The following is a 20,934-nucleotide window of genomic DNA, read 5'->3' as shown; positions in this document are numbered from 1 at the left end:
CAGGTTAGGTCTATGTTAGGTCTACCCCATTATGGAATCCTCATGTGCATGCTCTAACAGTAGCTGCTTCCTCTAAAGTGGAGAAACAGTGCTAGGCTTTGATTAAAAAAAGGAAGAAGACTCTCTTGGAACTTCACTTTGGTTTAGCCCTAATGTTTGTATTAGCTGGATAATGTTATAATGTTCTATATACAGAAGAAAATTTCCCTTGAATTTCTGTACTTAGCAAGTACTCTTTTATGTCTGTACCTCTGTCTGTAGAACAAAAGATCTCCATTTTCCTAAGACCAAATTGTTAACTTTTATATTTTCATCTTTTTTATACATTTTAACACAAAGTTAAAAATACACATACAGATTTTACCTTGAAATTAAAATTTTAATTTAAAAAAAATTATGTGGCTTGGAATAGAAAGGTTAACATCACAATGTAGTTAACACTTATCATCATGATGTTATTTTAAACCAATGGCCATTAAATTAAGTGACATTTATACAAAATCTTAAAGGGATATAAGATTTGTTTTGTGACAACTGTAATATAAACTTTATGAAATGCCAAATTTTTAAAGTCTTTTATGGGCGATTTAAAGTGTAGCTCAGTCAAACTCCTAAAGATTAAACAATCAGCAATGACAATAATACACGACAAAAAACTTATTACATTAAAATGTGGTCCATTTTCGGAATCTATATCATGATCAACATAAATAAATAATAGCTAACACACTGTAGTGACAGCAAGCCTTTCAGCCAGAACATTATTGGCTGTTAAGACTGATGGAATAAACAGCTATGATTAGGCTACCTCATTTTGACCTATCAAAGTCAGGAAGTTACACACAGCACTGTAGACAGAAGTATCAGTGAGGGACAATAAAGTGCAGTTCTTACTATTTCACTTTCTTTTCTTTATTAGACGGTTACCTGGAGAAAGGATCATTTTAAATACATACCACTTAAAAAAGATATCATAGACTAAAGATCCTGAGAGGTAATTTGCAGTTCATACAATGTATTCTGATTAGCTGAAAAACAGAGAAAAGTATAACAAGTAGTATATGATTACGAAGTCTTGACAGAATGGAGGGCTGTGTCATATCATCTGTAAGTACATTTTCCCATTGCCTAGTGTTGTTTTTACATTTATGAACATAAAACACTGTATGCAGTATTCATTTACAGTAAATAGAACTGGATATGGACAAACCCAAGTAGGTTTTGGCTTAAGCTTTTAACAGGCTATTTTAATTGAGTTTTAAAAAGTCATAAATTTTTTAAAATAAATCTGTATAGATGTACTTGCTGGTTTGCGTTCATAGTTTTGCTTTTTAATTAATACAATATGAGTTAATAGTTAATAATAAAGTTCATTTTTAAAAGTTTTTTAATTTTAATACTTATTTTTCTCAAACTATTAGCCATCAGAAGAAATGATTGCGTATGATCAAGTTTTTCGACCAATGTATGAGTTCTACCCCCAGCTTCCCAGCATTTTAGATGGTCATATGGGTGAGTAATAATAATAATAATAATAATAATAATAATAATAATAATAATCACATTTTGTTGTTGCTGATATTTTTAAGAAATTACAAAAAAATAAAAGAAAAATGTATTTGCACCCCACATTCTTTCTGAACTTCTATTGTAAAATATTACAATTTGTGATAAAATTTACACAAGCAAAAAAGCAAAATGTTTATTAGAGCCATTTGTTGAGAGAATGGATGACAGGCACTTTATAATAAAAAATGGGAAATAAGATAACAACAGAGTGTATAATTCTGATTAATGTTTTCCTGACAAAAACAAGTGGATTGAACATCTGAACATGGCTCATACTAGGATTTTTAAACATATCTGGAAGATGTCCATACCAAAGTGGGAGACTTTCACAACTGACAGCATTAAACAAATAAAGTCTTCCAACCTGTTACCATTCTGAGTTAAATTTAAGAGAATATTGTCCATTGTAGCATCACCATTAATGTAGAGAGACTGGTCATATGCTGCAGAGAAAGCACTTGCCAACTACCTGCACAGAAATGACTCAGTGATGCATATTCAAAGATTCCTTCACCAATGAGAATACAGTGGTGGTCACCAATTCAGAAAGCTTGGATGAACGAGATATTTGCTCCAAACCTAAAGCACATTTCTGCTGTCTTCTATTCAGGCAAAACAGAAGGAAAATGCCTATCCTTTGAGAAAGCTCTCACAGTTTCAACATGCATATAACAAGTTATTGGAATTTATAAAAGTAATACCATCCTCCAGCAGTGACTCCCTCCCGGACTGGCCCAGGGCCAGCTGAATCTCAGAACATTGAGCCCGTTATCAAGAGTCCAGTTAAACAAAAATAATTTGTGCTACAGTTCCGTGACTATGAAGTATAAGAGAGAGACTCTGAAATGCTGGCCTAGGTGGTGGCCCAGTTGGTGTCTCCCTTGCTAAAAACATCTTTCTCCTGTACATATTGATCTTCAACCTCTCTTTGCCCCTGCCATGGGTACCAGAGTTTTGTTTTGTTTTTCTACAAAAACCACAGTTGTGCTACTACCCATGGAGTATTGGCGTTCACTGCAGTATTCAAGACATGCTTGGGGAGCTTTGTACTGTCATGTGTAAACTGCTATAGCTGGGACTCCCCTGACCCACTCAAGTTTATATCCACAGTTTCTGATAGTCTAGCTCCAGATACTGTCCTAGAATGCTTAGACAGACTTTATATTTAGAATGATAGAATGTTAGGATGATATATATATATATATATATATATATATATATATATATATATATATATATATAGAGAGAGAGAGAGAGAGAGAGAGAGAGAGAGAGAGAGAGATAGATAGATAGATAGATAGATAGATAGATAGATAGATAGATAGATAGATAGATAGATAGATAGATAGATAGATAGATAGATCACAGCTTAACATTTAGCATAGTTGTTCCTGCCAAGCTGGCCTTAAAATTCAATAGTTTTAGTTTTTGCAAATCCATCTGCAAATGGATGCTGGATTTTCTTACAGTAAGGCCAGATCTCCACAACAGTAATCCTAAACCCTGAATCACTCCAGATCTGCTGTTTCAGGGCTCAGCAGTATATCTTGCTCATCCATGATTGTACAGCCACTTATAGCAGAAACCATGTTTTACATATGCAGATGACAACACTGGCAGATGAAACCACATAGTGGTTTAATAGTGCATAGCAGAGTTGCATTACAGAGGACTGTAGGACAGATGATTATTTCTGCAACCTATCATTGATCCTCATTCCAATCATCCCAATCACAGACTGTTCTCTCCTCTTGACTCAGGGAAGGGATACTGCACTACTGAGGTGCAGATTACCAGAATCCATCCCACTAAAGGTCACATCTTAACAGCTAACTGTATTGATTCAGTCTCTATACATTTTCACACAAGACACTTTAGAACTGTGAACTATTCTATTCAACTCTTTACACTAAATTACTTCAAAATGACTTTCTCTCTCTCTCTCTCTCTCTCTCTCTCTCTCTCTCTCTCTCTCTCTCTCTCTATATATATATATATATATATATATATATATATATATCACTCTCTTCAGAGACAGGCTGGGACTACCAAACCGTTCACATTCACCAAAGTGACCTGGAGGTCCCTCCAAGTAGTCACTTCACTGAACTGCACTCTGCCCCATATTGCTATACAAACGTGGAGTCGTTTCACGCCCCTCTGGATTCAGGACTTCTGCCTGTGCTCACTCCTCAGGTTGGAATTCTCACACTTACATTACATTTACATTTATGGCATTTAGTTGACGCGTTTATCAAAAGCCACTTACAATTATGACTGAGTACAACTTGAGCAACTGAGGGTTAAGGGCCTTGCTCAGGGGCCCAACAGTGGAAACTTGGCAGTGGTGGGGCTTAATTACAAGTCAAGTACCTTAAGCACTGAGCTTCCACTGACTACTTAATAATGAAACAGTGTTTTACATTAGTTTAAGAGTATCAGGTAGTAATACAACAGCACAGAACACTCAATCTACAACAGTAATAAGAGCTCAAGTAATAATTTGAATTAAAAACGGCTAAATTTGGTTCTAATCTAAAATTCTATAATTCTATAATTGATTTTAAATGTTTAGTTTGGAATTTTAACACTTAACTCATCAATGCACAAAAAATGCAAAGTTTAGAGTTTAAACAAAATGCTCAGCAGGAAGTGACAGGACATTTCCGAGCTGCAGACACTCAGAGTAATTGCTCAATGCTGCCTTTTCCTGGCTGAGGACTGTGGTCAGTGACATGTCTCAATCAGGGAGATACAGCAAATCAGATTCAGAAAAACATAATAAAGAACTAGGACATGTAAAATGTATTATAATTAATTAGTTCAGGTGCAAAATAAGTTACCTCCAGAATTTTAAATGTGTTTAATAATTTTTGCAGGTTTTTTTCTTTTTTTTTTGATGATCCATGGCTTTAGCAACCAGTTCCTCTTTCATTTTAAAGTAATTTTGTGGTTTCCAAGTATGTGGCTGTTATTCCAACATTGTGTCAACTTTGCAATTTTCCTGATATAATGCAAAACAACAACAAAAAATAATAATATGATTTTCTTAGGTTTGAATAAGATCATACTCCTACTATACTGATAAAATGACTGAGATTTAGAACCAGTGCAAACACTTGTGCTTCAATACTTTTTTTAATGTATTTTTATGATAAATGATATGTGCTTCAGATTTTTTACAAAGCCACTGATGAGCATATGAACATGTCCTGCATATTCAGGTTTCTCTTATATAGCATCAGGAGGTGCTGGTCGGTTGCCAGTTCCTTCCCATCTCAAGCCTGGACTATTGCACCTCACTCCGGGCATGCCTCCTAGCACACACTAGATTCTAGCATCTGATCCAGAATGCAGCTACATGACTCATATTCAATCCAAATTTCTTCCCAAATTCAACCACTACACTGCACTACTACATTCCCTCCATTGGCTTCCTGAAATTGCTCGCATCAGATTTCAAACCCTGACACTTGCCTACAATGCCAGAAATGGATCTGCTCCCTCTTACCTGAATGCCCTTGTCTGACACCACACCCTATACTGCACCCTTTGTTGCATTACTATAGAATAACTTGAACCACTGCCTCCTAAGAGACAGGGAAGACATGCCTCAAGACTCTTCTGTACTAGCACCCAAAAGGTGGAATGAATCCCCCTACCTCTCCATGCAAGAGTCTCTTGCTGTCTTCAAATGTAGAATAAAGACCCAACTCTTCAAGAAGCATGATCCATGGTCACTTCAAGGCACTTGAATAATCACTAATCCTTCACTTACATCTCTTCATAAAAATTGTATGTCCTCACTTTATGTGTACTACCTCTGACAGGGCCCTAGCTGAATGGTATCCTTAGACTCAGGCCTAGTATAATAGCTTAAGGATTTCTTCCATGAAGACAGCTAAGCACTATTGTAAGTCACTCTTGACCAGAGCATCTGCTAAATGCTGTAAATGTAAATGAACATGGCTCTGCTCCACAGTATGTCACTCTCCCACGGTATGAGTGCTCCCCTCACGCCCCCTGCAGCACTGATGATGAAGATGTGAGGGGCCGCAGCCCACCCTTCGAGGTGTCAGAAGGGGAAGAGGAGCATGAGGAGAAGCATGGTGCCAGCTCCGCTGGTGTACCAGGTGAGTTAGGAGCATGAGGAGAAGCATGGTGCCAGCTCCGCTGGTGTACCAGGTGAGTTAGGAGCATGAGGAGAAGCATGGTGCCAGTTCAGCTGGTGTACCAGGTGAGTTAGGAGCATGAGGAGAAGCATGGTGCCAGCTCTGCTGGTGTACCAGGTGAGTTAGGAGCATGAGGAGAAGCATGGTGCCAGCTCCGCTGGTGTACCAGGTGAGTTAGGAGCATGAGGAGAAGCATGGTGCCAGCTCTGCTGGTGTACCAGGTGAGTTAGGAGCATGAGGAGAAGCATGGTGCCAGCTCTGCTGGTGTACCAGTTGAGTTAGGAGCGGGAGACTCAGCCAAGGTACAGCATCTTCATCAACACTTAGTTTCTGCAGGGTTTTAATGACGCTGTTAGAAACTCTGAAGTTGTTCTGACCGTCTTCTTTCTACTGGGACAACAAAGGACAAATTGTCAAATAAGATTATAGTTAAGAAACAGTAAGGTTAAAGTGAGGGGTAGTAGCAGTAACCACAATATTTTTTTAATTCACCGAGCAGCTGTTTATTTGTTTAAAACATGAGTAAATAGAATATGGTGGTAACTAGTTGAAAACTAGCCATGTGATTGTTACGGAAAGTCTTGTATAAAGTTTGATCTTATTTTTGGTCCTCCAGGCAACAAAAGAAAAGTACGTCTTTATCAGTTCCTCTTGGAACTGCTGAGAGATGGGGATATGAAAGACTGTATTTGGTGGGTGGACAGAGAGAGAGGCACCTTTCAGTTCTCTTCCAAGCACAAGGAGATGCTAGCCAGTCGCTGGGGTCTGCAGAAAGGCAACCGTAAGAGAATGACCTATCAGAAGATGGCCAGGGCCTTGCGAAACTACAGCAAGACTGGAGAGGTAAAAAAGGTCAAGAAGAAACTGACATACCAGTTCAGTAGTGAGGTGCTGCGAAAGATTCCAGTAGAAAGAAAATATCGCCAATAAAGAGAGGAATCCTGCAGCGCTATGCTGCATGACAGCAGACATCTCTGCAGAACCAATGGAGATCACCGAAGTCTGACTTCAACTGTTTATCTCAGGGACTTCATACTAGACAAATACTTTTAGGACTTCTTTTTAAGACATGGTATAAATTTTATAATTGTTTCCTTGTGTGTGCATAGATGTAATTTATAGAGTATAATGAAAAACATCCATCAGTGTGACTTATTTCCATGAATTGTTCCAAATACTACAAATCACAGCTTGCGGGATGTCATATTAGGAGAAACTATAATATGTAGACCTACAGGTTGGGATTTCAAAAATTAACATCCTCGCACTAATTAGAGCTTTGAATGCACTGCCCCCTAGTGGTTTGATCCACATACAAAACCATGCATCTTTATATAAAAACGCTATTAGGAATTACTGCTTACTCAGTCAGACCACAATGTTAGAGACACAATTTTTATTTATGTTTTAAAACTATGTATAAATTCTCTGAGATTTCAAACTTAATGTGTGGTGAATTGTTGACATTTAAAATGAATGAAGGAATCTGATTCAGAAAATAATTTTCTAAAAAAAAAATAAAATAAATTATATATATATATATATATATATATATATATATATATATATATATATATATATATATATATATATATATAAACATTTAAAAATTAAAGGACCGAGAAAAGTGAACATAATTTCATTATAATGTAAAAATGCTTAATTAGCGCTGAGAGTTCAACAGGAAAATCTTCATAAAACAAAGATGTGCATTACATCACAGATGTGTATCACAAAATACACTGGACTAAAGTGTGTGTGCACACATCTAAACCAGATGTGTGCTGATATAAGTTATTTGAAAAAGTGCTTGAGCTATGATTTGAGTAAAACATACAATCCAGATGTTATGAAGTCAGGGGGAAGAGAAGCATTTGACTTTTTTTTTTTAAAATAAGTTATTTCTGTAACCTTGTGCCATTCCTGACTTTTTCCAGAGTGTATGCACCGATTTAAAATCAAATCCATTTATTCTTGGTTAAATATAAATGCTAAACCTACAACACTAGAGCAGTATTTTACACAGCATTTTAAAAAACCAACAGCATTGCTAGAATATGCAAGGAGGGAGATGGCACACCCTCAACTCAAACACAAATATTGAAAACAGCATGTATGCACAAACATACTTTTGTCTTCAAGTGCATAATATGACCTTTCAGGGTAATCTACCCATTTGCATTACCTGCACACTAAAAAAAAAAAGCACAAAAATATTAAGAACAATATAGAACTTTTAGATATATATATAAAAAAAAATAAAAATTCAGTGTTTGTTAATAACCCTTAGGGCCAACTGCATTAGTGTGAATACCATTATTCTGTACACATTTTACAGGCAATAGTAAGACTGGGACCAGAAGGCAATTAAAAGGCCTATTTAAATGATTCAGCTGACATCTGCTGCTGTGAGGATAATGGTTGTGAACCCTTTGGAGCCATTTGTATTTCTGCATGAATGACTCAAACTGTAATCTGGTCTTCATCCAAGTCTTAATAAATAAAAATATTTTTAAATAGTCTTGTTTAACAACCAGCACATTTTACAGGGCCATCTTAATAAATGGTTAATGAAGATCAGGTCACACATTAGGAGCAAAAATTCAGATAATTTCAAACTATTAATTCCAGCCTCTATAAGATATAATTCTCTTTAGGTCCAACTACGGTCCCCTCTCCCAGGCCTGACCCAGAGAAAGCTGCTTCTTGACTTTAAAATGACCATTCTATATCTAGATCTTGAAAGGATTAGCAGCCACATTATCAGTTGTTGGCAATATCTGCTTGTCTTGGCCAGTTGTCCTCCTCAATGCTAGAATCATATTCCTCTTCTGTGATCTCCTTAGCTGGAGCCCTGAATTGTCACACACACACACACACACACACACACACACACAGACACACACAGACACACACAGACACATTTTTTTCCCCTCATCAAGTTGCTTTAATAAAAAAAAGAACTAGGGCATTTTAAAGAAGCAGTAAGTCACTGACCACAAAAAGTAGTAAAAAGTGATTATTATTATTATTATTAGCGGTGTAACAATGCACTCTGTTCATGATTCATTACAATTCCCGATAATGGATTCACAATTCAATTTTTGAAAAAAAAATTTTTATGAAAAAATACATTTTTCGTAACTGTAGAAACAATGCAAAAAATTAAACTTTTTCTTGTATAAAATTTAACAAAAAATCTTAAGTCCCCTGCAATTAGAAGAAATCAGGAGCATACATTTGCAATTGTAAACAAAACGTAGCTTTACCATATATTAAATAACCAAGTAAAAGTATTTTTACATTTCTGAAGCATAAACAACGCAAAATACTGTGCAAATATTTAACAAGAATTTGTATTCCCCTGTAATTAAAAGAAAATACACAGAAAATTCAAGGAACATTGATTTATAATGTGCTATTGTATTAAAATGTTTTATTATAATAGCTTTGCCATAGGACAAGTGAGACCCTTGGTGTTCAAATAATACAACTGCATTAGATTGCATAATTAACAGAACACAATCATCCATCAAAACAATGCACAGTGACACACGTCTGCATTGTTACACCCCTAATTATTATTTTTACATTTTTCTAGCTCACATGAGATGAAGATTCAAACTGATTTGTGGACCTCAAATGAACCAGTTTATGCTCTAGAGTGGGTCCCCTGCATGGAGGTACATGGAGGTGGCCATGTTTAAAATAGATTTAGTACAGAATCTCTGAAACATCCAGGTCACTGTGTGTCAGTATAAAATGTCAGTTTCGCAACATGTAGAATCATTGGAAAAAACTTGACCTATTGCTCCTTTACATTTGACTTATTGCTCCCTTATTTGCTGTATTTATGGTACAAGAAGTAAACATTTTTTAAGACACCTAATATTTATTACCCAAGGAAAATAAATGGTTTGAAAATATGCAACAGGATGAAAATGTGTCTGGCAGTGAGATTGAAGGGGATGTGTGCCTGGTCTACCTGATATAACAAGGCTCACTCTTGCCCAGGACCACATCCTTATTCAGCTCCACAGTCACTATGTCTGAGTGTGGCACCTCAAACATGGGCTCCAACAGCAGCTTCTCCTGCAGGGTACAGCACAGCACAGCATCACTGATTAAACCCAGCCAGAGGAAAGTGGGCTGTGAGGAGAAGGGGCTTGTCCTTTACCATGATTGACCGCAGGCCGCGGGCACCAGTCTTTCTCTCGAGAGCTAGTCTGGCAATGGCCCTCAGGGCTTCAGGAGTTACATTTAGCTCACACTGAAACATGAAATACAACAATCAGCCACAGCTTACAAAACACTACAGTACCATATGAGAGGCTTTTAGTAAAGCTATGCTAAAGACAGCCTGCTACTGAATTGGACCTTTAAATATTGACCTTGTTAAAGCAGAGGGGCACCAGCTACAGAGGCTGATAAACTTGAGTCTGTATGTAAGGCTTGCCCTGCCTACAATATGACACTCATATCACTTTTCCACCATCAAAATGCTGGCGCTCATGCTGGTTCCTGCAAACTAGTATGATTTTTAAAAATGGACCTGCATTGCCACTGCTTTGAGAACACAACGAATATGTATGTGGGCTTTCCATCATCAGGAAACAGAAGTCAGAAGACTTTGTATAAACTATATGGCCATAGCACAAGTAATGCATTTGGTTTTCTGCAGACCACTGATGATTTACTGCTGTGTTTGCTGTGGTTCATGTGCTATTAGTTGTAAACGGCGTTAAGGCAGGTAAACAACTTTACAAGGTTATGCTAGGACACCGCCCTTCGTGCACTTACATCATAGGTTGCTTGGTTCCAGACCAATTATGGGGCCAGTTCGGCACCAGTTTTTCTGGGCGAGAACCTGTGATTTTGTGGTGGAAAAGCATGGCACTGTTTGGGATTTTAGCACCAGTACGGGCACCATGCCAGTGGAAAATTGCTAACAGAGAGGGACAGATGCAGGGGGAGCTCCTCACTTTGTCCATGCTGAAAAGGGCCTGGTACTGAGGCACCACTGCGTTGCGGGGCTGTGTGAGAATGCGCACCAGCGCCTCTTCGTCAAGGCTGTGCAGCGGCACCACCACAGGCAGCCGGCCCACAAACTCGGGGATCATGCCGAACTCGATGAGGTCCCGCGCTTCCGCATGCCTCAGGAGACTGTCCTTCTCCTGGATTTCGGCCTCTGCGTCCACTCCACTTCCTGCGCTGTAGGCCTGGCCTGCGGCTGCCGCTGCCCGCCGGCCCTGACCCAGGTTAGAGGGTGTGCCAAAACCCAGGTACTGCCAAAACACCAGTGAAGTATGGAAACAATTAGAATGCAAGAAGAAAATATATTATGGCAGTGAACTGATATGCTTAACCACCTTAAATAATGGGACCAGGAAAAAATATATGTATTTTAATGGCACCAGTAGAGGCTTCCTTTCTCTTCAGAAAGATAATTTTACATCACTGAAAAAGAAGGATTTCTGAAGGCCTCTGACACATCTGAAAATGACAAGGGGACAGTTTTTTGCAGTGATATGTATGTCTCAGTCACCTTCTCATTCTTCCTGTGGCTAATGATGCGGTCCAGCCCATTGAAGGCCCCTGATGCCACAAACAGGATGTTGGTTGTGTCTACCTGCACAGTTTCTCCTCGCAGCTTTCTGCTGTTCTTTTCTGGAACATTTACAATTGTCCCTTCTAGAAGCTTTAACAAACCCTAAACAGACATGCAAGAAAACAAAACAGTTTTAATAAAACAAATCCCAAACATCAATGCATGAAGAGCAGGATTAACTCATTTTCGTTAAAACAGCACACTAGACACTATAAACGAAAGTGAATGACATCAAAGAGAGGAGCCTGAATTATAGATACACTTGCCAGATGGAGATAGGCACTTGATGTTAGTCATTTTCTACTGCCACTCTCATACTATACACACGTTTTTGATAAGTATAAACTATGCTTTAATTTGCCTGCTACACAGTCCTTGATGCAAGGTTGAGGCAAGTTAGCCTAAATAGAATTTTTTAAACTTTGTTATCTCATTCCAACTGTAGAGAAAAATTACAAATATAATAATCAGACATTAGCCTAAACTGGACCTGAGGACTTAAAAGCCTTGTTTATACACACGGTACAGGCTTACACGCAGTACAGGTCGTGTGCGTCACTTTATAATTAAGACTAGTACCACAATGTTCACGGTAAGTCAAAGTGTCTCAGTAACAGGAACTCACTGCCAATCCTCACAACATAACACTGCTTGATCTTTCACACTAATGACTGATGGCAGCATATGGTCCTTCCACTATGGTTGAATAGTGGTCAGCCACTATGCTCATTACATAGCTACACCCCCATAAAGAAAATAAAGCAGTTAGGTGAAGAAGGACTCCAGATGTGGGTGTCCATGGCAGTGGAGGGATCAGGACACACAGGGAGACAGACATGCCCTTTTCTGAGAAGCTGCTCCACGTACACACCTGCTGAACGCCTTCTCCTCCTACATCTCGGAGCTGATGGATTCCTGGAACACTGCCAATTTTATCCACTTCATCCAGAAATACTATCCCTGTGGTGTCAGCATGCGCGAGAAAGGGGAAAATTGAGAGGTGTTTCAATAACTGGAACTGGGGGAGTGGGTAAAGAGAAAGAACGAAAGAAAGAACAAAAAGAGAGAGAGAGAATGAAAAGACTCAGAGACAGAGAGTGCAAGACAGAGAAAGGGTGTGGAAGGGGGGTGGGTGGAGGTAGAGTGAGAGATTGAGAGTGAGCAAGAGAGGGATTACTGCAATGTACTGTTTCTACCCAAAACAATGGGCACATTTTGAAGGTCAAACCCATGTGTCCCTGATTAACATGTCAATACAAGTTACATGATCATTACAAGATCATTCTGTTTCAAAACACTAACAGGCAGCATGGCTAGGCGCACAACTATGAAAACATACAGTATAGTAAACCCACAGCTACCAGCATGCCCATGATCCTTGACCCTGATCTTACTGCCCAACATTGCCATGTTCTGCATGCTTGGAAACTACATGGGTTTAATTTGGATATACAATGAATACAGCCTACTAAGCAGGATGTCAGGTGCTTTGCTCCAGATTTAAAGTAAATAAGCTGGCTTTGATATCTCCCAAAAGCACCCACCTTGCTGGGCCTTCTCCACTGAGTAGTTGGCATCTTGCAGTAGTTTGGCGATAACAGATTCAATATCCTCACCCACATATCCTGCCTGCGTCAGGGTAGTACAGTCACAGAGAGCAAAGGGAACATCCAAACACCTAGCCAGTGTCTGTGCCAAAAGAGTTTTACCTGCAGAGTAAATCAATCATCAGCAAGACACGAGAGAGAGAGAGACATTTATAACTTTTGTATTTCTTTTTTCCCTTCATTTATATGCAATGTGTTGGCATGGGAGGACACATTTGGAATGTTGGTCACATACCAGATCCAGTAGGGCCCAGGAGTATAATGTTGCTCTTCTCCAGTTTAATGTCAGAATGGGCGGAGTCTAGCACTTCCCCACCTCTTCTCTCCTGAGGAGCTTGCTGAGTGGCCTGCTGGTGAACAGTCGCACCGAGCGCACTACCATGTTGGTTGATCCCAGCAATCTGAAGCAACTCTGATGACAAAAATAGTCAACACACACTTCAGCTTTAGAAAGCAAATACACACTGTAGAAAGCACTGTTCTAAGATAAGAAAATCAGTGTGTGGCAGAGTCACTGAGAGTAAGCAGTGACCATGAACCCAGTGGCTTTGGCTCATAAACAAAAACATGAGGAATAAAACATTTTCTCTCATCCTATCCCAATATTCATAAACAAGTCTCTATTTATTAATTGTTAATTAAGTATTTATTTTGTACATTTATTATGCCATATTATATATATATATATTTTACACATACATATACACACACACACACACACACACAGCAATATATTTAACATTTTACTGCTGTTGATCAAAACATATTTAGCATACAATCATAAATTTTGTCTCCCGGCAACAAATGCGGAGCATTTAAACTTTAGACATGTAGCCTTATATATGAATATGAAGGAAAAAGTAACTGACTGACTGAAGGTCAAGAGGAGTGGATGGGCTTGCACTCCCAAACCTTTTATATTACTATTGGGCTGCTAATGTTTTGAATTTGGTTTGGGTCCCTCAGCACTGATTGGTGCATTCTCATGTCGCCACTCACTCCCCATTGTTGCGCCACTCTCCCCTTTTTCATCACTGGGGACATTTTTTTGTGCATTAATGAGAACAAGGAAAGGAAAGAAGGAAGAACGAAGAAGGAAATAGCTGCCTTAAATATTAAAAAAAAACATTCCGCAATGGGAGCTGGAGGGTGGGAAGGTCTTAAAAAACATGCTAACTAGTGCCAAATACGGTCATTCAGCAGACTGCTAATAAGGTACTGAATGCAGAAAGGCTATTTAAAAAGTTCAATAGCATATTTCTCTGCATAGACGACAACAATGAACAGACATATTCTTACATATTATTGCACAATCATCAGACTGCAAACATGGATGAGTACAGCCACATGACTATTCAGATTAATGAGCAGTCATTTTGCCTCCAAACTTAAACTTTCTTTGCACCAAAATGCACGAAGTAGAGGACCCAAGAAGGGAAACCGATCACGTACAGAAAGTGGATATAGAAACACTGTAGAGTAGGTGAGGTGCGGGGAAACAAGGGACTCACTTGTAAATCTGTATTCATCTTCCCGTCTTCTGATCTCTAGCTCTACCAAAAGAGGAGGAAAAAAGACCTTCCCTGATACAAAAGCCCAAGACACTGTAAACGGGTATGGTTAAGATGCCTGTCCTGGACACGGGATTCTGGACTAGCTGGTTTGAGTCCACAGCTCACTGACTAAATAGCAAAGCACATAGGCAGTTTCAGCACCATGGTGAGTGGCATACTTCTCCTGCTTTAATTAGGCCTGTTTCATTAAGACACACCTTGTATTAATGAAATTTTAATGTTGCATTTAATGTTTATAAAGATCATGCATGCAAACTTGTGTTTAAAACACAAACTAAATGTGTTAGAAGGTTTAATAAACTTTATTTAAGGTTTCTGTAGAGGAGTGCACAAACCTCGTGGCAAGATGGAGCCCTGCTTCTCCATGTCCTCTGGCTGTCTGCCTCCTGCCGGGAGGTTGTTGTAGATTCGTTTGTAATGGTTGTACACTGCTACGGCCAACACTTTCTTTGCGTATGACTGGCCAACAATATATTTATCGAGGTAGGAATAGATCTGTAGTGAAACAATATTAAAAAATAAAAAAAGCATAGGTCATGTTTTGTCCTTATTATCACCAGCATTTAGGCCTCCAAATTACAATAGTAGGAATGTTAATATTGTTCACTGGTTGTTGCAGTGCATCATACCTTTTTAGGGGGTGGGGGAGGTTTCTGGGCAAATGCCAGTTTAACAGCCTGAGCAGCAGATTCTGTCTCCTTATTCAGACCCTTCTTGGAGTCAGTTTCAGAAAGAACCACAAAGAAATGATGACATTTTTCACATTTCACAAAACGTGTAGACGCTGAAAAGAGGTGGATGCACACAGACAGGTTCGTATTAATCCACTACTTCATAGTGCACACTGAGGATTTATTACAAATTGTACTGATAATACAAAACAGTTTTTTAATTGAAAAACTGAGTAAATAAAAAGGCCTAATTCATAATCAATCCACCTTCATAATTATATGAAATTATAGTCACCCTAAAAGTAGTTAAAAATACTTACACACAAACGTCTCCACATGTGTGCAGGGGTCTCCACATTTGGGGCAACATAGTTGATTCCCCCCTTTGCCTGACCCCCCTGAGCCTGTCAATCTCTTTCCTTCCATCTCTGTTGAACTTTTCTGCACAATAAAAATACTGCAGTCAATAAATATTTAATCTGAACTCTCGAACTTCCCTGAAGCAGTCTCAAACACTTCTGCTTCTTCCCACTGGAGTACTGGACCATATGGTCATCATTAAACGGCCAAAAATGTAAAATGCTTTAAAATATGCACAGATGACTATAAAAAATGTATCCTACTAAGAGACAGTTTAGATGTGACTCAGTTATATTTGCTCAGTGATGTGGTGGAGCAAATCTTCACCTTTCCTCCATCACTGGAGCCATCTTTTGGTGTGCCATCCTTTGAGGCAAAACACACTGCTGTCTGTGAGAACAATCTGACTCGCACTTCTGAAGATAGATGACTTTCAGGGAACACTGATGTACCAAGGGCAAAGAGGTGAATGCGGGACCATGACAACCCTGTAACTGCAGAAGATTTGTGTATAAGGCAAGGCAAGTTTAAGTTTTTGTATAGCACATTTCATTACAAAGAGTTAATTCTTTACATAAACAAAAATAAAGGTATATAGATCTTAATCATAAATAAAATAGAGGGTGTGTGTGTGGGTGTTTTTATATATATTATATTACACACACACACACACACACACACACACACACACACACACACACACACACACACACACACAAACCTTTTAAACAAACAGTCTTTAAACATAGAGTCCATGGTCATTGTTATTTTGTTTCTGTGTTCTGTAAGGGACTGCTCAAACTCAAAATACTCAATGGAAGCACTGAAATGTTTAAAGAAGCATGTGCAGCCTCTGAGTCGTCATAAAAAGCTGAAGTAAATCAGATTCTGCAAAAGTTAAAACAAAACCAGTTCAAACTACTGAGGAATTCTGGCCAGTTAAACAACACTGAGAAACAAGTGTTTTACTGGATGAAAGGTTAAAACTGGCCTTGTTTTAACTTTTTAATTACCAATATCTATGAGATCTATTCATTTGCTGTGCAAAATCATTACTAAATAAAAGAGATGAGTTTCATTCACTCTTAAACCAACTTGGCCACAGACTGACTGTCACAGAAACATGCATATATAGCACATGAATCCTTACTTATCAAGGAGTATCAGCTGTTCAGGAAAAACAGATGATTTTAAAATATGAAAGATGATGGTAACTTTGTATGTCTGGGACCATCATGCAACTAGGGTTGCAAGCATATATGTATATTCAGTTATGTTATAAATGTCTTTCCTACGCAGTTTCAAAATTACTGGAAAGAATACTGTATCATCTATCTTTGGCAAATGAAATAAATTTAAAATAAGTGTTACAAGCTAATTCATGCTATTGACACAATAACGTTGAAATTACCCCAAGCAGGGATTATCCTGAGTAGCAAATTATCTAAAACTATCTACCAAACAAATTATTTTCTGATCATTCTTAGTTCAAACAGGTAGTGGAGAAATCAAGACATGCCTCTTTGCTAGGTGTAACAGTCAGCAACCCTAAGAACTTCTACTGCAGTCCTAAAACTTTAGCATATTTGGGTTCAAGCAATAATCAGTTTGCTCTATGTACAATCAGCACTAAAAAGAAACCCACTAAAAAAAGTAAGACAGGTGGCTTGTGAAAGAATAGGAGCCTTTGCTCTTTACATTGCTAAAACAGATTGGTCACAAATATATCAGTCACAGTCTGCTGAAGTTGAAGATATTCAAAATGCATACATCTTTGTATATCTTCATGCTAATATAATGAAAGAATATTAAAAAGATAAACATTAGATGGCAGAGAAAGGAAAGAAGTTTAAGCCCTAAAAGAACAGCAAAAAGGAACACGAAAGGGAATCGACCCAAGGGCAGCCAAGTGGCCAAAGAACAGAACGAATAATTTGTTTCTCCAAAACTGCCTCACAACCAGCTCCCTTAATTCAGGATAGGGAGAAAGTTCCAGTTGAAACAAATACAAAATATAAAGTTTATCATTTAGAAAACACTAATGAACTTCATATTAACTAGTCGTTGAGAAAAACCTCCAAATGTCTGGAATTTTTTAGTGTAATGGCCATAAATATGGGTTCCAAAAGAGGACTTGCTCACAATCTATTCCACACTGAACAGGCCATGTTCAGAATATGCTGATGTGTTATACCTGGGTTGCTGAAACAAACAAGAGCCGACCTTAGAATGGGTCCAGAAAAGAGAAATCAAGATAATGGCAAAATGCAATTCCACTCCAGTTCTTCCTACAATGTACTCAAAAAGACAAAAGGCTACTATGAGACATCATGTTTTGGATGACTTGCACCCAAAAACAGCAGCAAGGTTTCACAAATCCAAACCATTTGACATTAACTGCTGTTAGAACTAACCGACAGACAAAGAACAGAATATTATCCATGGCTATCAGACTTTTAATGTCAATCATAAATATTTATGATTGTCTTGTATTGAAGCTGTATTACTGTTATAGGTTAGTATTTTAGTACCTTTTGGTTCTTGGATGTCCAGTTAGTCAGGTTATCTATGACCTTAATGTTTTTAGAGGTTGAACAATTATTTAATAGTTTTTTTGTTGGTTTTGCCATTTAAGTGACATCAAACCAAGTGTGAATGTGACAACCAAAACACTCAAAAAGAAAAATGAGGAATGGGAGCATTTTAGTAAAGAGGACAAACAAGTTTCATGCATGCTCATGCACCTGAAAAGAAGTGGTCGACTTGTCAACTACGTAACCGTGGTGTTGACTGCAAAGATTCTGCAGTAGCATGGTAAATAAACATTATCCTCACTTTTGTGAGATATTACTTTATTTTAAAAAAAGAAAACAAACAAAAACATCCAACCCATAAAAACAACAAAAAAATGCAATGCTAAAAAGTAAATGAGGCTACAGCCTCTCTTTAAGATGATTAATGATGACTTGTTAATTAATGCACGAGTCAGTTTGCTACAAAGGTCAAGTAGCACCAGTGGTCAATTTGCCTGTAGCAGTATTTTGGTAAATGATGTTTACAATCTTTACAAGAAGTGTCTCAGTGCTGTAATGTTGCCAGAAAGCAGACTGAAAGCCACCGAAATAACCATTAGCATTCAGCTGCTATGTTGGTTGGACAAATGTTTTTCTCCATAATTTTGCCTATACGAGGGAGGTTTGAGATGTATAAATACTTAGTATGGAGACATCCAGATAATGCTTTACAGAGTGTCTTAACTACGGTTTTGTATTTCTCTTGGTAGGTGCCTGACAGAAGGGATCAACTTACCATTTGTTGCAAGTATGTTGCTAGACAGCTGAAAGCTTCTTTTAAAAAGCTAGCTGGTAGGAAGTTGAGAGGAAGATGGGTGGATTTAAGTGCTGCACTCCTGAAGAGGTTTAAAATCAATAGCACTACATTTAGACATAACTGAATTATTTCTGTGTGGTGACAAATGAAGTTAGGTCATAGCAGGGATATGTTGAAGGCCAGACTATTTTCCCCCCCATTATATATGTTGACAGAGAGGACGTCAGGGGCAACTTGTCATGGAGGGTCAAAGACAGTCTGGTTTTTTTTTTTATGATAACAGATAACAGTTTCACCCTTTTTTTTTTTGTAATTTTGTATATAAAGGATCTGTTTAGAGAGGTCATAGTTTAGCTTTCCTCCATTTATGATTGGTTTCCTAGATTTCTTTTTATTTTTATTTATTACATTACACATTACTTAATTTATTAAGAAACCCTAATAAATAAAAATATCCAGAAGCTTTGTTCTACTTGCAGTTAAAACTTGACAATTCACCTTTGTTATGTCAGGAACAGACAATACAATAGAAATCTTTTGTCCAAGTTAGAATTTTCAAGCACACAAGATCTAACTCAAATAACCATTCATGTGAATAAATGCCAAATATTTATGCGAACGAGAAGCTGAACTTAGGTTTCTTGAGACGTAATAGTTTTGGGGGGTTTTTTGGAATAAGGTTTCCATAACTCTATTAACGCAATATTTCTGGCACTTCTACGACTTTGAGACCCTTGTTATACTAACATTTCACGAAAATCACCGTACTTGAATCATTTTAATTCTAATAGTGTTTGTTTCGAGGACACACAACTGTTTGCAACGCAGATTAACAGACTATCTACAATAATAGCCAACGTGTTAAAGATTCAGAAGAACATGAAGGGGGAAATGTCCCTTAAATATCCTATCTTGTAGTTAGCCGAGTTTGCTGGTCTACTTACCCTTCTGTGCTGAATTTAAAAGCACCCTCGCAGCAGATCTACATATACAGGACATCATTTGACTTCTGAAGAAAAGAAAATGGGTTAACCTAGATAACATCCATCATAACTGCGTAGCTAAGATGGGAAACTAGACACCAGAGAGCTAACTAGCCAGCTAACCTAGTTGGTTAGTTAGCTAGCAGCTTACTTAGGGTCTGGAGCAGAAGGTCCAAGTTCAACATCAAGTGAGTAGATAACTAAGCTACTTGACAGCTTTACCTGAAGAACCACTTCGACCTGAAGCTTGCTAAGCTAGCTAGCAAAACTGTATCGACGGTTGTAACTACAAGTACGAAAAGTCTCATGTCAGCGTCGCCATGCTCGAATATAATGTGTAGGTCTCTGTTTATCATCTACAACAGCATAGCCATCTGAACTGTACTCGGTGTGCTGTAATCGCTAAAGTCGGTCGCCTAAACTAGACCACCGCTAAATGTTAACTTATCCTAGTTATGCTAGCCAACGCTAAACTTCACAAACACGTATCACAAGCTGCAGAGGGGATTTCTACGCACGGTCACGGTTAGTCGATGCTGCCGACTGTCGTTAGCAGTTAGGGTAACACGCATGTCAATATTTAGGATGCATGACGTACACAGAGGTTTATGCAGCGATTAATAGCGGATTCATAGCTTGAATCGTCTTTGACCCGATTTCCATTTTGTCCGATGCTCTGCATGGCCATGTATTTTTGCAGAATCCAGTGTGCCATAAGATGTACACAGCTCCCTCATGATGTTACACTGTTCCAGGATAATATACATCAACAAATGTAAGTGTGGCTTCTTAGCAATCACCTGCCAAATCTTGGAAGCTTTGAAGTGACTTTCCACAGCTACTTCCTATACAATAATGGTTTTTAAGAATGCTCACTAATTCGCTAGATCATGACTTGACAGCTAATGATGTATTTGATATTAAAGTATTATTCGGGGTTTCCATTATGCCGATTTCTCTTCTTTACAAACATATTTTATAATAGTTATATTTAGAATACAAAGAACAAACACAAAAGAGAAAACAATTTATATCATCATTTATAACAATAATACTCACA

General features: G+C 38.1%; 2 protein-coding genes across 8 annotated transcripts; one reads left to right on the top strand and one right to left on the bottom strand.

Moving 5' to 3' along the window:
* The first annotated feature begins 822 nt into the window (after positions 1–822).
* On the top strand, positions 823–7,182 carry spi1a (Spi-1 proto-oncogene a). Of its 2 annotated transcripts, XM_035523889.2 has the most exons (6): positions 823–1,107; positions 1,422–1,512; positions 3,330–3,383; positions 3,602–3,765; positions 5,552–5,702; positions 6,358–7,182. In XM_035523889.2, exons 1-6 carry the CDS (start codon positions 1,084–1,086, stop codon positions 6,669–6,671), a joined length of 798 nt encoding a protein of 265 aa, XP_035379782.1. In that variant the 5' UTR covers positions 823–1,083; the 3' UTR covers positions 6,672–7,182. The 2 variants fall into 2 exon arrangements, with proteins under 2 accessions (XP_035379782.1, XP_035379783.1); XM_035523890.2 differs by lacking the exon at positions 3,330–3,383 and having other exon boundaries at positions 825–1,107.
* A 380-nt stretch (positions 7,183–7,562) lies between these two features.
* clpxb (caseinolytic mitochondrial matrix peptidase chaperone subunit Xb) lies at positions 7,563–20,588 on the bottom strand. Of its 6 annotated transcripts, none has more exons than XM_035522924.2 (15): positions 20,473–20,588; positions 19,836–19,900; positions 15,889–16,055; positions 15,522–15,642; positions 15,160–15,314; positions 14,866–15,025; positions 14,468–14,509; positions 13,192–13,368; positions 12,894–13,058; positions 12,221–12,309; positions 11,287–11,451; positions 10,724–11,026; positions 9,919–10,011; positions 9,727–9,833; positions 7,563–8,595 (listed from the first exon to the last, which is right to left on the bottom strand). In XM_035522924.2, the coding sequence occupies exons 2-15, from the start codon at positions 19,891–19,893 to the stop codon at positions 8,505–8,507; spliced, it is 1,893 nt and encodes a 630-aa protein (XP_035378817.1). In that variant the 5' UTR covers positions 19,894–19,900; positions 20,473–20,588; the 3' UTR covers positions 7,563–8,504. The 6 variants fall into 6 exon arrangements, with proteins under 6 accessions (XP_035378817.1, XP_035378795.1, XP_035378799.1 ...); XM_035522902.2 differs by lacking the exon at positions 20,473–20,588 and adding an exon at positions 20,097–20,437; XM_035522906.2 differs by lacking the exon at positions 20,473–20,588 and adding an exon at positions 20,097–20,437 and having other exon boundaries at positions 14,468–14,503.
* Between the last annotated feature and the right edge of the window lie 346 nt (positions 20,589–20,934).

The sequence above is a fragment of the Electrophorus electricus genome, chromosome 4, assembly GCF_041902795.1.
Source record: "Electrophorus electricus isolate QZ-2024a chromosome 4, ASM4190279v1, whole genome shotgun sequence".
Lineage (NCBI taxonomy): Eukaryota > Metazoa > Chordata > Actinopteri > Gymnotiformes > Gymnotidae > Electrophorus > Electrophorus electricus.
The sequence above is the reverse complement of the archived record's forward strand: the minus strand, read 5'-3'. Positions and strand labels throughout refer to the sequence as shown.